Here is a 17,559-nt window from a genome sequence, read left to right on the forward strand (position 1 = left end):
ACTACCACACTCAGCTGGCATTAGTCTTAAAATGGAATACAGAACTGATCGATTAGGTGAATACATGAAACATACTCCTACAATAACACCTTCATAATTTCAAAATGTTATTTTCTTTCTTTTTTTTTTATTTTTATTTTTGGTTTTTCCAGACAGGGTTTCTCTACATAGCCCTGGCTGTCCTGGAACTCACTCTGTAGACCAGGGTGGCCTCGAACTCAGAAATCCGCCTGCCTCTGCCTCCTGAGTGCTGGGATTAAAGGCGTGCGCCGCCATGCCTGGCGCTCAAAATGTTATTTTCAAAGTACCTCTCAGCATCCACACCATATTGTTTTAAACTCTACTAACCACTTTCAAATAGCCTCTCCACGTTACTGCTCAATTAAATAATTTTACTCGTTTCTCTTTTCTCCACTCAACTATATTTACTCACTACAAGCGCCAAACACCTTTGTAAGTTTAAAGCTCTTTCGGCCTTCTATTTCTTCAACTGTCACTATAATAAATACAGTTCTTCACATGCTTAATCCAGCCATTCCCACAGCGTGGCCGCTGAAAAACAGGCAGCAGGGAGCTTGCTAGGAATACAAATTCTTAGGTCCATCCACACTCTAGAGATAGGTGCTAACAATCTTAACCAGCTCTCCAGGGATTCTGAGGCACTTTCAAGTTTGAAAAACACGTTAGTTCTGCAGTTCAGCATTGATTATCTAAACAGGGCAAAGATGTAACTTCTGGCTTTTAAACCCATCACAGGCCTCTTTCTGGCAACGCCTGTATCAATTACAAGCCTTGGGACGCAACCATTACACAACCTTAAACATCTGTAATACCTGAGATGACCGAATAATAGTTGCCTTATCATGGTTCCAGAACAAAAGCTACGGCAGTGGATTTCCCGGGGGTTTACCAACGGACGCTGGGCAGGACCCAGTTCCTGCATAGCTTTTTCCTCCGCTAGACACAGGGAGGCACCTCGAGCCCGTGGGTTCTGGGTCTGGCCGAGTTAGAGCGGGGCTCGGCCCGGCTGGGGCCGGGGACACCCGCCAGGCCGGGCTCCCACCTCGGGTCCCAGCCTAGGGACTGGAGGCCTCCCCGTAAAGGAGGCCGAGGGGCAGGGGAGGACCCGGCAGGCCCAGAGCCCGCGGACCGGCCGCGAAGCCGCACCCTCCTGGCCCCAGCCGCCGGCAGGGCGGAGCCACGCGGCCGAAGCCCCGGCTGAGACGCGCGGCGCGGCGCTGCGCAGCGCGGGCTCGCTGCTGGAGACGTATGGGGCTCCCACTGGAGCGGCTGCGCCGTCCGGCCGGGTCAGCGTGGTGCGCATGCGCGGACCCGGCGCCATTTTGGTGGCCGGGCGCGGAGGTGATTCTACAGTGAGGAGGAACGCGACGGCGAGGGTGGCAGTGGCAGCGTTCGTGTGCTCGGGTCTGAATCGCTGAGGGAGGAGGCGGCGGCGGAGGAAGAGGTGGCAGCGGTGGCGGTGGTCGTAGCGGTGGCGGAGGAGGCGGGTACGAATCAGCTGCGGGCAGAGACATGGCCAACATCGCGGTGCAGCGAATCAAGCGGGAGTTCAAGGAGGTGCTGAAGAGCGAGGAGGTCAGGAACGAGCTACCGGACGCCCCCATCTCAGCCCCGGGCGGCAGGGCCCCTTCTTTCCGCGACCCCCGGCGGGCCCCGGCCGGCCTCGCTGCGGCCGCCTCTCTGCCTCTGGGGAAGCGGCGGTCTCCCCTCCTCCTCCCGCCGCCTTTCCCTCCCCTCCCCGGGCCCTGGGAGAGGCGGTCTCGCGGGCGGCCGGCCGGCCGGCCTGGGGAGGAACGGGGTTTGGAGGGCCGATGCCGAAGCACTCGTCGGGGGCACGTGAGCTCTAGAGGGAGCCCCGAGGCGGCGGCGGTGGCGGCGGCGGCAACATCTGGAAGTGTGACTAGGCGGTGGGGAAGAAGGAGCAGGCCGAGAAAACCCGGGAAGTGGGTTGGGGGAAGGGGAAAGGTAGTAACTGGATCCCCCGGCCGCAGCGCACCTCCCAGGCCCACGCTTTTCGGGGTGCTCTGGAGATCGCCGGCCGGGGCCTTTGCTGTCCTCTCCTTGGGGAAGGAACCTCCACAGTCTTTAGGTATAGACGAGGGGAAGACTGAGTTACTCCCTTCTAGTGTAGTGTTGGGGGAAAGGGAGACATAATGGGAAGGGAATCGAAACAATTTCCACTATAGATAGAAAATTAATTCCGAATGAGATGATGATCTCTTTTCTACGGACCCAGCCCGTAACTAGGCCTCATCGTTGACATTTAAAGCTTTCAGTCTGGTCAAAGGCAAGTTGTTTGTTAATTAAATGATTTGAATTAGGGAGAATAATGGAGTGTCCGAGTAGCCTATTTCAGAATACTGTTTACCAGTGTCAGGCTCTCCTAGGGCAATGCCTCTGTGACTAGTGTTGTACTGTGAAACTTCATTATGATGTCCCTCATAGTTAACTTGAGTCTCACTTTTAAAAAACAGGCCTATTAAAAACAAGGGATTTCATCAGATACACGTTATTGTAGCTCACTATTGAGTTAGGTTTATTTTTTTGACACAATATTATAGCAGGAAATAGCATATTAAGAAAAATAAAACTCCTACTACCTTGTAAGTCCTGCAAATTTTAAGTACGTTAATGCTCGCCAAATTTATTTATGTGAAATACTGAGAGTGATTGAATAATTTTACTCAGCTGTGAAAGTAATAGTACAACTTTTTCCAACTAAATCGACAAAAATGCTAGCTTTTCTATGATTGAACTTAACAACAAAATTCTGTAAGTAATTACTTTTTTTCAGGGTTTACATGGTTTTCTTCTAGGCTTGTTTGATGCTTTGATAATGTCAATTATGATCTTTAAAATTAAGCCTTTTAAGCACATGAGGGACTGTTACAAATCTTGTAGCTCTCCACCTATATTTGTGCCTTCCAGCTTGCAGATCATTAGCCATCTTCCCAGTAGACTTGTAGAAAGTCACTTAAAATTGAAATGACAATATTAGCAGATTTAGTGAGCATACTAAGAAGTAAGTAGTGATCTATTTTACATAGCATGAACTCTGACCTCTGCATTCATTTGCCAAAACTCTGAATGGAAGCATGACTTTGTATTTTTTGTGGAACAATGCAGAAACAGTGTGAATGGCTGTATTCACAGATTTTTAACCGTGATTTAAACTTTTTAAATAAGCAAACTTAGTTTGGGATTGTGTTTTTATTTATATATATATATATATATATATATATATATATATATATTTTTTTTTTTTTTTTTTTTGGTTTTTCGTGGCAGGGTTTCTTAATGGAAGATAATACCTAATCTTGTTGACCTCAAACATCTATAATAAGGTGGTAGGAGTCTTTAGACTTCTCATGCTTTCTTTTATCTAAAAGTGTCAAGTTACTGCCCTGAAAATCGATATATTCTCTTTGCTTCGTGTGGTGTGTGACTTTTCCCAATGGTGTTTGGTGTTTAAGTTGAAGGTTTTCAGCATTTGTATGGCTCTGGCAGTGCATATTTAACTGATGGGTTAAGGAAGTGGCTCCAGGGGTAAAGGTGGCTTGCCTGATGACCTGAGTTCAGACTCAGGACCCACATGGGAGGTTTTTCCTTTGGCCTCGACACCCATACATGCAAATAAAATAAAAGCTCATCCTCACGTACAAGATTTAAAAAAATTGTCAATGGATCTCAGGAAGAAAATAGGAAATGTGAATACAAGTTATTCAAGAATGGTCCCTTTAAAAACCTAGCAGGGAACTCATTTCAAGGAACTAAGTTGCAAAGAATGTTTTGGAAAAGATCAGATGAAATTTAATATTGTAAAACACACACACACACAACGTATAGCTTTATCCTCACGGATAGTTTCTTTTGTTGACATTTTAGTAAGTCAAGTCCAGTTCCGTAGACAGATTGTGTTGATTTTCACCTCAATGAAGGACCCATAGTGCAGTCTATATATTTCCTTTTTTCATTTGGTAGTGTTTTAATAATTTTGGTGGACCTGATGACTTTTTTCCCTTTTTTAAATGCCTTTGTAAAGATAGCTGACCTGTCAGAATGCTCCTTTGCTTTGATCCCAGCACTGGGGAAGCAGAGGCAGGCAGGTCTCTGAGTTCCCTCCAGTATGGCCAGGGAGACACAGATCATGCCTCAAAAGACAGAAATAGCTGGGTGGTGGGGTGCGGTGGAGTGGTGTATACCGTTAGGAGGAAGAGGCAGGGTTCTTCTGGTCTACAGGGGTGGGGGTGGGGGCGGTTCCAGGGCTGTTAACACAGAAACCCTGTCTCAAAAAAAAAACAAACAAAACCATCCAAAGATAGCTTACATTCATTGGATTCTGATTATAAGAGGTTGGCTTTAAATAGTTATTTGCTAAGTATATTAAAATATAAACCATTTCATAAACATGAAAGATGAGTAGCTAGATACTGGGAAGATTTGTGTCAAAAGGCGAGATGTAGTTGTCAGTACAGGTGAAAGGATTTATGGGAAATTGGTAAAATTGGTAAAGCTGCTTGACTGGGCACAGGGTATAGACCTCCCGTGGATTTTGAGTCATGTGAATGTTAACAAAGGCAGCCTCTAGTTTTTCATAAACTACTATTTGAAGATTGGTCTTTTGTTTGTTACTCTAAAATATGACTGAATTTTAAGGAGTGGTTTAGATGTGCTCAGATGAGAAAACATATCTACATTATAGTTTTTGAGTCCTGTTATATAAGTAAATTGCTGATTATGAGGATCAACAGATTAAGCATTAATTTATATTTGTAGGTTGCATTGTTGCTACCAATTATTACTGCTGCCATTTACAAAATACCTCTTCTACTATTGTTTATGTATCATTGCTAGTTCTATTTTGTTTTGATTTGTTTGGGTTTTTTTGTTTTTGTTTTTGTTTTTATTTGAGACAGGGTTTCTTTTTGTTTTTTTTGTTTTGTTTTGTTTTGTTTTCTCGAGTCAGGGTTTCTCTGTATAGCTCTGGCTGTCCTGGAACTCACTCTGTAGACCAGGCTGGCCTGGAACTCAGAAATCCGCCTGCCTCTGCCTCCCAAGTGCTGGGATTCTGAGACAGGGTTTCTTTGTATCATTGGTTGTCCTGGAACTTAACTTTGTAGACCAGGCTGGCATGGAATTTACAGAGATCCCAGGCGCCTCTGCCTCCTGTGCTGGGAGTAAAGGCTAACAACCTCACTGCCTGTCTGCTTCACACTAGGTCTTTGCATTGGATCTCCTACGCTCCACCTGAGAACATGGAGCTTCAGAGAAGTTAAATTATTTGTTTGTAAACATGGCTTAAGAATTTGGATTTTTTAAAGAATTATTTTATATATGAGTACACTGTGGCTGTCTTCAGACACACCAGGAGAAGGCATTGGATCCCATTACAGATGGTTGTGAACCACCATGTGGTTGCTGGGGATTGAATTCAGGACCTCTGGAAGAGCAGTCAGTGTTCTTAACCACTGAGCCATCTCTCCAGCCCAGCTAGGCATACTTTTAATTATTAAAATTGGACCTACATTTATTTATTTAGTTTTTAGTTTTTCAAGACAGGGTTTTTCTGTGTAGCTCTGACTGTCCTGGAACTCACTTTGTAGACCAGGCTGGCCTCGAACTCAGAAATCCGCCTGCCTCTGCCTCCCAAGTGCTGGGATTAAAGGTGTGCGCCACCAGGCCCAGCTTGGACCTACATTTCTATTAGTTATAGTTTGCTGACAATTTCTAGAATTCTGTAGTAGATTTTTTCCCAGTTGTATAAGCTCCTGTTTTGTGAGGGTTATTTAGTGTGTCTTATGAGGTTCTGAAGTGAATTGGATATAGCAGCCTTACATACTGGTTTCAAAAACAAAATCGTGTACAAGTGATTGTTGGATTGCATTTCCTACTTTTTTTTTTGGAGGCAGGGTCTTTACAGAGCCCTGGCTGTTCTGAAATTCACTATGTAGAGCAGGCTGGCCTGGAATTCAAAGAAATCTGCCTGCTTCTCCCTCCTGAGTGCCGGAATTAAACACATGCGCCACTACCACCCACAGGTTTCTTTACTATGAAAAAAGGCTGTGAAGTGGGACATGTGTTCAGTCTTGAAAACTTGTCTAGTTTGTGGGACGTTCTAGATTCTCTCCTCAGCACTGCAAAAGAGCAGCTTTGATCTCTGGCAAATGTTTGCTTTGTAAAGTGTAGTTTTTTTTAAAGACTTATTTATTTATTTTATGTAAGTACACTGTAGCTGTCTTTAGACACACCAGAAGAGGGCATCAGATCCCGTTACAGATGGTTGTGAGCCACCCTGTGGTTGTTGGGAATTGAACTCAGGACTTGTGCAAGAGCAGTCAGTGCTCTTTTAACTGCTGAGCCAGCTCTCCAGCCTGTAAAGTGTATTTTTATTTTCTGTGAACATATTGGGCATGCTGCTCTCAACTCCCCAGAGACATAACATCATTAGAATGAGCGTTAGAGTAGTAAATAGAGGGTAGGTAACTATGTAGCAGTGCTGGGTCAGGACTGAGTACAGTTCAGGGAGTGGTAGAGAGCTTTCGGAACATCTGTAAGACTGCGGCTTCTATTGTGAGCACTAGCGTAGGGGGAGCTAGGTGCAAAAAATTGAGTGTCATGGGTGTTTGGAGGGTATGGGCATGGAAGAAGTTCTTGGACTGGAGTCAAAAGGAAAGTTGAGAGGGTCTTCAGGTCTTAGCACAAACCAGGTGAGAGAGACAGGGTCGGGAAGACACTGTTTTTTCTGTTTAGGACAGATAGGTCTTTTCCTGTACTCAGCATAGTTGTTAAATTATATTCTGACTGGAGAAAAGCTTTTTCATATATACAGTATGACTGGCACTGAAACCAAGAAGCAGAATATTAGCTGTGCCATAGGAACTTTACCCCGAGTTATTGTTCTCATTTTGTTTTTAAAAGTTTCAGAAGGGGGCGTCTCACTATGTAGCCCTGGTTGACGTGCTGTGTAGACCTGGTGGGGTGTTTGTTGTCGTTTTGTGACAGGGTTTCTGTATTTAGTCTTGGCTGGCTGTGTAGACCAGGGTGGCTTCGAACTCACAGATTCTCTTACCTCTATTTACCAAGTGCTAGGGATTAAAAGGCCTGCATCATGTCCTGCTCTGCTTGTTGGTTTTCAGCTTACTGCTTACTTAATTCTGGGATAAAAGCTATATGACACTCTCTATGCTCTACCTTTTCTGAGTTCATAGAGCAGATTCGTATGCTTGAATAGAAGAGTAGACATGAGTTTATACTCCAAGTTAGAAGGTTTATGAAAAATGCCCTTAAATTTTTAAAATTTTTGTCTGCATAGGTCCGAGGACATCTTCAGAGAGGTGATTCCACTGCAGGCTCCAGGATTCATGAGGCTTGCAGACCAGTTTTACCTGCTAAGCTATTTCAGAGGGCTCTTGAAATCTTTTGTTTAAAAACAGAACAACAAAAACCTGCCACCTGGTTTGGTGACCACGCCTTTAATTGTAGTACTTACCATACTGTCAGAGGCCGTTAGAGGCTAGCCTGGTGTAGATAGCAGATTCCAAGATAGTCAGGGCTGCATAAAGAGACCCTGTCTCAAAAAAAAAACCAAAATCCTGCCTGGTCTTGGTGGTGACATATGCCTTTGATCTCAGCACTGAGGTTAACAGAAGATCTCTATGAGTTCAAGACCAGCCTGGTCCACAGAGAGAGTTGCAAGACAGCCAGGGCTACACAGAGAAACCCTTCCAAAACAAAACAAAATCCCAAAAAACTAACCAGCCAACCAACCAAATCTCCAGGTATGGTTGACATGCCTGTAACCCCAGCATTTGGAATTGGAGACAGGAGGATTAGAGGTTTAGGGTCAGTCTGAGTTACATCAGACCCTGCTTAAAAAGTCAAACAGTAACACCCCAAATAAACTGCAAATCCACTGTAGTTAATAATAGTTTTAGAAATAGTTAAAATTTATTTTTATTTTTTATTTTTTTGAAGAGTCCAAAGCTACCATAATTAATTCCTTACCTGTAAGACTGAAATTTGAGACCCAAAGAGTTTGGTTGGCGGTCCTTGACACAGAGCTAGTTAATGGTGAACTTAAACATTTTGTCAACTCCAACACAATATGTAAACATTCCACAAGAATATACTTTTTATAGTAATACTATAAAGGCTCAATATTGAAAACAGTGTAAAGAGTAACATATTGATATTAGGAATTTATTGCATCTTTATGTAAGAATTTAAACGTGTCAGGAAGCATAGACACTTGATTCTTGAATTGTGACATAGTAAATTTAGTAATTAAAAGTGTGAGCTTTATAATTAGGGTCTCACATAGGAGGAGACATACCATGGTGAGAGGACAGACAGCCTCAGATGTTGGTCTCTGCCATTCCATCTTGTTTGGAACAGGGTGTCTTTTTTGTTCTTTTTGTAGTAGAGGCTAACTGGCTCAGAAGTTTCTGCGCGCGGCGGGGAGGGGGCGTACTGCATTTTACATGGGCTTTGGGAATTTGAACTCAGGTGTTAATGTTTGTGCTTTAGTCACAGAACTTAGCTCCTTCGAGACTCCATGTGTTGAGTTTACCTAATCTTTTAAACTAAGAGCTTTGTTGTCATGTGGTAACATCTGGGGCAGATGGCCAAACAGAATAATGCATAGGGATAGATGGGCATCAAGGGGTTAATCTTTTATTTTTTATTTATTATTTTGGTTTTTTGAGACGGTTTCTCTGTGTAGCCCTGGCTAACCTGGTGCTTACTCTGTAGACCAGAGATCTGCCTGCAGAGACCTCCCAAGTGCTGGGATTAAAATTAAAGGCAGGTGCCTCCATTGCCTAGCAGTGTTAATCTCTGATTTCTTGTTAAGTTTTTGGATGTAGTTTAAGTGTTTTTATAAATAGTTGTCTTATAAATAAACTTTTATTTATTCCTTTATTTGGGAAAGTGCTTAAAATTAACCTTAGCCTCTCGAATGCAGGTTCATGTCATGTCTGGTTTCTAAATTAACCTAAGTGCTCCCCTAAGACATCTCTGCTTCCATGCAAACCAAGTACCTGGCATGTTATTTCATATTCAGTTATATCTACAGACCTAGGTGGTTATGTATGTCAGACTGACAGACCTCCTCCCCATGCAGGATACTGTGTAGCCCTAGCTGGCCTGGAACTCACTGTCTAGGACAGGTCTTGAACTGGAGTGTTGGATTAAACGTGTGTGCCACTGTGTCCAGCTGTCAGGCCTTTTTCCCTTAATGTCTCTGGATTTATCATACTTTTTGTCCTATGCTGTTTACTTTGTGAGTTGCTGCATTATCCTTTGTGTGCCTTCTTAAGAACTGGGGATGTGCCAGATGTGAAGCAAGATAGTACTCAGGAGGCAGAAGCAGGCAGTCACTGAGTAGATCTCTGGTCTACACAGAGAGTTCCAGGACAACCAGGGCTACACAAGAGAAACCCTGCCTTGAAAACAAAACAAACACCCCTCCACCCCCACCCCCCAAAGACCCCAAACTGGAGATATATCCTTGACGGTGGAGACCCAATTTCTTGGTAGTTCATTCTCCATTGCTAAGCACATTGTGGATAAGTAGGAGGCACTTGTTTTCCTGAATAAATGTAAGAATTTTGAGGAGCTTATCCAAACCATGGAGGAAATATAATACATTTTGCTCTGCTTCTGAGTCTAGGAAAAGATACATTGTTGAAGATGGTCTCCAGGTCAAGGTGCACATCTATAGGCTACTAATTTAGTTAGGTTCTCTATTTAGAAAACTGAATACTCACATCAAAAACTAGGAAGCAAGATAGTCAAAAGGGAATTATTTTGGCTTTCTTCTGTTGTTTTTACCTTTGAAGATCTCAAGGGGCACCTAAACAGTATATATGACATCATCTGTGTCCCTGTGGGGTTCTTTTGTTTGTTTAACTTCATATTTTTTTCATTTATTCAGGTGCTTAGGTGGTTAATTAAATAGACATAGTCACTGCTTTACTGAGAAAATTTTGACCTGCCAAGGCAGTGAGAAACTGAACAGCTAGTTTAAGTGTGTGTGTGTGTGTGTGTATAGCATAAGGGAAGCTGTAAGGTTGAGTAATTTAATTTACCCTCAGGGAGAGAGTTCTTCAGGAATAAACCGTATACTTTGAGGGTGAATTTGAATAAACTTAGGAAGATAGCTGTATACGTATAGAAAGCTGGTAATCATAACAACTAAAGACGGAAAGATTACTCTTCTTTTTTCCTTTTTCTCTTCTCCTTAATCTTTCTTTTGAGACAGGGTCTCATATATATCCTTGGCTGGTCTGGAACTTGTTATGTATACCAGGCTGTAAACAGATCTCCCTGCCTCTTCCATCCAGTGCTGAGATTAAAAGCATCAGCTCACCTTGCCCAGCTTAATTACATTTCTTAAAATCAGTTTTTGTAAATATAAACCTTGGAAGTTTGCTTTCTACAGACAGACAGTAGTAGAACCTATCTGAAATCCCCCGCCCCCCACTACCTCTTTTATCTTCCATCCACTTGTGTTTGGGACAAGGCCAGCCTTGACTTCACTGTGTAACCGGGGTGACTTTGAATTTCTCCTTCTACTTTCCAAATGCTGTGCTTTTTTTTTTAATTAAAGACAGGGTTTCCATGTCTAACAGTGGCTCTCCTGGAAGAAGCTCTGTGTCTCCGTAGATTAGGCTGGCCTGGAAGTCAGAGGTCAGCCTGCCTCTTGCCTCTTTAGTTCTGGGGTTAGAGGTGTGTGTCACTGCATCTGGCCTGTTTCCTGTTTTAGTGTTCTGATACATTAGCAGTGGCAGACTTTGGCAGTCTCACTATAGAACCCTTGGACTTGAAAGTAAGAATGAGTTCAGTTTAAAAAACAAAAACAGACATTTGTGGGCAACAATGAAAGATGAACTTGGAAAGGATGACAAAACATTTTAAAAGAGAAATTTGGATTTAAAGTGACTGTGGAAACTATTGGAGGATTTAAAGGAAAAGACAAAGTTTGGGTGGTTTTGTGTGTGTGTGTGTGTGATGACCCCCCCCTTGTTGCTATAACCTCATAATTATTAATTTTGCTATTATGAATTGTAATGTAAATACTAATATTCAACCTCAACCAAGATAGTAGTCAGTAGCTTTGACAAGTAGGGGATGTTTGAAGGAGGTGTTCAGGTGGCTTTAGTGTAATAGTTTACAAATCTTTTAAATTTGTGAAATAGGGTCCAGCTATGTCTGTGGTCTCAAACTTCTTGCTCTAACCTGGCCTTAGGCTGGACCTTTCTATCTCAGTCTCCCTAGTGGTGGGATTACAGAAAAACAGTGCCATGCCCAACTGATAGACGACACTGTTCAATTTATAGTCCCTAAAGGTGAACTTTTTGCTTTTTAAATTCTCAAAATGATTGTCCAGACATTTCTGAGCTGCGCTCACCTCTTTTGAACAGTTTCCTCAGAGGTCCTTTTCAGTAACTTCTGATTCTACTTTTAAAAATTGTATTACTGAATTAAGGAAGATTAAGAAATATAATTTAGTCATGCAAATAAAGGTGGGGCTGGAGAGAGGGCTCAGAGGCTAAGAGCACTGTCTGTTCTTCCTGAGGTCATGAGTTCAATTCCCAGCAACCACATGGTGGCTCTCAACCATCTGTAATGAGGACTAGTGCCCTCTCCTGGTTCGCAGGCATAAATGCAGGCAGAACACTGTGTACTTAATAAATAAATAAATCTAAAAAGAAGAAGAAAAAAAGAAAGGTTCTTGCTGCCAAGCCTAATGACCCGAGTTTGATCCCTGGGACTCACACCGTGGAAGGACACCTACTACAGATTGTCTTGTCTCCACAAGCCCCCCACTCCATGCACAGATGAGGCTGTTCAAAATTTATTTGGCGGAACACATTGCTTTCCATTTGAAATCATTGTTTTCATTGGTAAAGAAGAAAAAGAGGAACTTGTTTCTTTCTTTTTTTTTTTTTTTTTTTCGAGACAGAGTTTCTCTGTGTAGCCCTGGCTGTCCCGGAACTCACTCTGTAGACCAGGCTGGCCTCAAACTTAGAAATTCGCCTGCCTCTGCCTCCCAAGTGCACCACCCTACACCCGGCTGGAACTTGTTTCTTGAATTAGGTCTTTTTGTGTAGGTCAGGCTGACCTTGAATTCCAGAGCTTTCTACATGTCTCAGTTGTTGACATTGGTTTATGTGTTGAGAAAGGAAATTTGTTAGCTTGCTATGGGGAAAGGGTAAGAAAAAAACCAGAAAGATGATTTGGGAAAGTAACCAAGATCTAGGTTACTTGGACAAGAGCTGATAGATAGTAAGATGGGTTAGAATTGAGTCGGAGCAGGAGAGTGGTGGCAGTCTTGGGATATGTTGAAAAGGCAGAAACAACACAATGGATTAGAAAACATCTATGTCTGTTTTTCTAGTAATTAGTGGTGATGCTTGTTTCTGAGATGGAAGAAGTGGAGAAGAGTAAGAATTTTGCTATGTCCTTTTTAGGTTTATGTTGATGTTGATGGAAATAGCGAGCAAGCAGTTGAGTTATGAGTCTGGAGGTGAGATCTGGAGAGAGATTTGACATAGGTAAGGTAAGCAGGCAATATATGTAAAACCTCAACTGGATAATTTAGGGGGAAATTGCCTAAAGGATGATGTCCTGGTTTTTTGGTTTTAGCCCTTTGCACATATTGAAATTGAAATAGGAAAACTAACATGACAGAGTGAGCTAAGTTAACATAAGAAAAGCAGAAGTGCATGGTATCACTAAAGCCAAGAAAAGAATGTTAGGAAGAAATTGGCCTGTTAGCTGCAGAAAGAAAAATGATCACTGACTTTTCAACATAGTGGCCATTGGTGTCTGTCCTTGCCAGAGTTTTTATGGGAGTGGTGAAAATAGAAGTCTGATTGATTGGAGCAGGTAACTGAAAGATGGACTGTGAAAGTGGCATGAGGAGTTTTGCTTAGCAGGAGAATAGAGAAGAGAGGCTGGGGAAGTCAGGCTCAAGGGACCTTTGAAAAGAATTCTGGCAGATGATAGAGGGAATTGTATGTTGTTGGGTAGGAGAATCTGATTATGCTAGAGAATAATCACAATTTCTTATTTTTAACAAGATTGCTTAGGGAAGTTGCAAAGTCCTTGAAAAAGAACAGGAGTAGGTAGGGTGATATTCATAACAGGGTGGGAGGATTGATCTTTAATAGAAACAGAGACACATAGGACAATGTTAAGTTTCTGTTGGGATTTGTGGTCTGCACTTTACAGAGCAATTAACAATGGTTGTGTTTTCTCTAGTAATGATGGCTTGGTGGCTTGGGGCAAGAGGAAAAGGTGGTGTGTTTTTTTTTGTTAATTGGAAAATGAGTTTAACTAGCTTGGGGGCTATCAGTGAATACTATGAAAAAGAAAACATCAGTGTTGTCAAGAGTATTTTGTAAGAGAGTATTAATAAGAAATGTCCCTGAAATCTGAGAGAAATGAGGCTGTTAGAAGTGATCAAAGTGTTCATGTGGGATGGAGCCAGCTGTTGGGTTTGCAGAGCTGAAGAAAGTAAACTTAGTTCCAGCCAAATGGGAGTCTAGGAACATTGACATAATTTGGGAAGGTATAATTTTTGTTGACATAGATTAAAGAAGATTATCCTAAGAATGAGGGCTTGTATTGTATTAACATTTGTTAAGGACACAGTTCTATCTGCTTTTTGTGAGAATTTTAAACATGAACAGAGATTATGCTTGAGGGATAACTCAGTGGTTAGGAGCATTTGTTACTCTTGGAGAGGACCTGGGTTTGATTACTAGCACCTATGTGGTGTGGTAGCTTACAGCTGTCCATAACTCCAGTTTCAAGGATCTGATGCCCTCTTCGGATCTCTGTAGGCCCAAGGCATGTACACGGTGCACATGCATCCATGTAAGCAAATCCATCCATCCATTTCATATACACAAAATCAATTTTAAAAACGTATGTACAAAAAGATAATAAAAGTAGGGAATATACAGTTTTTCATCTGTTAAAGCAGCAGTTCTTAATCTTCCTAAGGCTGTAACTTTTAATACAGTTCCTCACATTATGGTGACTCCAACCATAAAACTATTTCATAATTGTAATTTTCTACTGTTAGGAATTGTTATGTAAATATCTTTTTTTTTTAAAGATTTATTTATTTATTATATGTAAGTACACTGTAGCTGTCTTCAGACACTCCAGAAGAGGGCGCCAGATCTCGTTGCGGATGGTTGTGAGCCACCATGTGGTTGCTGGGATTTGAACTCTGGACCTTTGGAAGAGCAGTCGGGTGCTCTTACCCACTGAGCCATCTCACCAGCCCCGTAAATATCTTGATATACAGGATATCTGCTATGCGACTCCTGTCAAAGTGACCCTAACTCAAACCGATGGACCCACAGGTTGAGAACTGCTTTACTAGATTGTTCCTGATGCCAGTATCACCTTATTACTCCTGACGATTTTCTCAATTGTAACTCAAATTTATTGAGGCAGAATTCTGGCTTAATGAGAATTACATCAGGTATGTTGGTATATAGATCAGATCTTGTTTACTGGGTTGCAGAGGCAGGATCCCAAGTTAAAGGACTCTCTCTCTTACACAGTGGTTCTGGGGGAGTCAGTTCAGTTTGCCCAATCACACAGTGGACTGTACCTTCAATTAACCAGGATAGTTCTCTAGTGCTAACAAATGGCTCCCTTCCCTTTTGTTAGTCCTTTTTTTGGGGGGGTGCGGTTCAAGATAGGGTTTCTCTGTGTAGCCCTGGCTATCCTGGAACTCACTCTGTAGACCAGGCTGGCCTCAAACTTAGAAATCCACCTGCCTCTGCCTCCCAAGTGCTGGGATTAAAGGCATGCGCCAGCATTGTCCGGCTCCTTTTGTTACTCTTGGTCAGTTTGTACTGTCATAATTAAACTACACTATACTGGAAAACTCAATTTATTTCTTAGAAGTCTGAGAACAGATGGTAGAACAGTCAGGCTCTGGTAAGGGCCCTTTTGGCCTATAGATTTGTCCTCATTTGAAGGGGTGAGGAGGAAGCTCTTGGTTTCTCTTATAAAGGTAATCCCCAGTAGTGCCAAAAGCAAAAATGGAATCCTGTGCTGATTGTTCTATACTTGCCTCTTTCTTTTTTTAAGTTAACAGTTTACCTTTAAGGATTGTCTTGGTCAGTGTTTTATTGCTGTGGAGAGGCACTAAGACCACAGCAACTATTATAAAGGAAAGCATTTAATTGGAGCTGGCTTACAGTTCAGAGGTTTAGTTTAGTTCATTATCATCATGGAGGCATGCAGGCAGACTCTGGGGAGGTAGCTAAGAGTTGTATATCAGAATTGGCAGGCAGCAGGAAGAGAGTGACACTGGGCCTGGCTTGTGCATTTGAAACCTCAAAGCTCACCCCCAGTGACACTGTCTTCAACAAGGCCTTTCCTATTCCAACAACGCTACACCCTTTAATCCCTGTCAAGTATCACCACTTCCTAATGACCAAATATATGAGCATGTGGGGATCATTTCTATTCACACAACTGCAGGGATATTGTAAATTAGTGGACATAGAGTGGGCAATTTAAGAAAAATAGCTATGGAACTGGAGGGACAGCGAAGCGAGCGGTTTAAGAGTTTGTTGCTCCTGTCGAAGACCTGTGTAGCCCCTAGCATCCACATGGTTGCTCACAAACATTAGTGACTCTGGTTGCTGGGGAGCCAATGCCCTCTTCTGACCTCTTTGGGCATTAGGCATGCACATGGTGCATACACATCCATGTCAGCAGAACACTTACACACATAAAGTAAATCTTTTTTTTTTTTAAAGAATTATTTATTTTGTGTATATGAGTACACTGTCTCTGTCTTCAGACACACCAGAAGAGGGCATCAGATCCCATTATAGATAAATGTGAACCACCATGTAGTTGCTGGGAATAGAACTCAGAACCTCTGGCAGAGCAATCAGTGCTCCTAACCACTGAGCCATCTCTCCAGCCCATAAATCCTAAAACAAAAAGAAAAGTAGCTTTGTAAGTGGCATTCTCATATTAGATTATCATAATTTCAAGTTTTTAACTTTTCTACTTATGACCTTATACAAGGGCAGACTGTAATAAAATATTTCTCTTGAGTGGGCCTTGTTTAGGGCAGAATACTGTGGATTTATTTCAGTAGCTCACCTTTCTCTTCCCCTGCTGGAGTTCCTTCTCTCTTTCTTTTCTTTCTTTTTTTTTTTTTCTTTCTTCTTTTTTCTTTTTTCTTTTTGGTTTTTCGAGACAGGGTTTCTCTGTATAGCCCTGGCTGTCCCGGAACTCACTTTGTAGACCAGGCTGGCCTCGAACTCAGAAATCCGCCTGCCTCTGCTTCCTGAGTGCTGGGATTAAAGGCATGTGGCAACATGCCCGACCTGGAGTTCCTTCTCTTATATGTCATTTTGAGGACCAGGTTCAGAAAATTTGGTAACTTCCAGGGAATTCTTAATTGCTTGTATTTGTGCTTACTTATGCTTCCAGCCATGCATCCATCACTATACATTGGTACATTGTACATTGGTCTGAGTTCCTACAGAGAGCATCATGAGAGTCTGCTCTGTGATTTGTGACCCCCCCTACTCTGCACCTCCAGCAGTTTGTTCTTTGACTTGAGCTGTTGATTTTCAGTTTGTTCAGCTTGCTGTGGTTGCTTTTTTTTCTCCTTCTGCTTTTCTCATTCTCTATGTCGTCTTTGTAGTGCTCTTGAACAAACAGGGTTTTTGTACATATTATATAGATCCCACATCCTCATTCCTTTGTGTCTTCTAGTATGAGTGATGACTTTCAAACATTTTATATGATAAAACAAATGAGAAGATTCAGTGTGTGTGTGTGTGTGTGTGTGTGTGTGTGTGTATGTGTGTGTGTGTTACAAATGGAACCCAGAGGACAATTTTAGGTATCATTCTTCAGGTTTTTATTTAATTTTACTTTTTATTATTTAATTTTACTTATTTTATTTTACAAGGTCTTGTCATTAGCTAGGAACTTGGCAAATGGCCTAGGCTGTATACGGGCTGTGAACTTTAGGGATTTCTTGGTATCTGCCTCCTCAATGCTGGGATTATGAATGAGTGTAGTAGTCTGCCTGCATGTGTGTATGTGCTGCCGATCTTCTGGAACTAGAGTTACAGATGGTTGTGAAACTACCTTATGGGTGATAGGAACTCAACCTGGGGACCCTTGCAAGAGTGGTGCCTTAAACCTCTGAGCAATCTTGCTGCCCCCTCCCCCTTCTTTGTTTTTATTTTTGAGACAGGGTCTCACTATGTAGCCCTGGCTAGCTTTGAAATCATAGTTTTGCCTGCCTCTGCCTCCCAAGTGCTGGGATTAAAGTTCTGTGCCACTCTATCCATCCCATACTACTTTAGGTTTTGGGATTGTTGTTGTTGTTTTTTAATAGCTTTTAAATTTATTTTTATTTTTTTTTTAAAGATTTATTTATTTATTATATGTAAGTACACTGTAGCTGTCTTCACACACTCCAGAAGAGGGCGTCAGATCTCTTTACAGATGGTTGTGAGCCACCATGTG

General features: G+C 42.2%; 1 protein-coding gene across 1 annotated transcript in view; it reads left to right on the forward strand.

The window, feature by feature from the left end:
* The first annotated feature begins 1,299 nt into the window (after window positions 1-1,299).
* The window catches only part of Ube2k (ubiquitin conjugating enzyme E2 K), a 59,700-nt gene continuing 43,440 nt past the window's right edge, over window positions 1,300-17,559 (forward strand). The window contains exon 1 of the mRNA XM_021163321.2: window positions 1,300-1,596. Coding sequence (XP_021018980.1) covers window positions 1,534-1,596 — 63 coding nt within the window. The 5' untranslated portion in view covers window positions 1,300-1,533. The remainder of the gene's footprint in view (window positions 1,597-17,559) is intronic.

This window comes from Mus caroli, chromosome 5, assembly GCF_900094665.2.
Source record: "Mus caroli chromosome 5, CAROLI_EIJ_v1.1, whole genome shotgun sequence".
Taxonomy (NCBI): domain Eukaryota; kingdom Metazoa; phylum Chordata; class Mammalia; order Rodentia; family Muridae; genus Mus; species Mus caroli.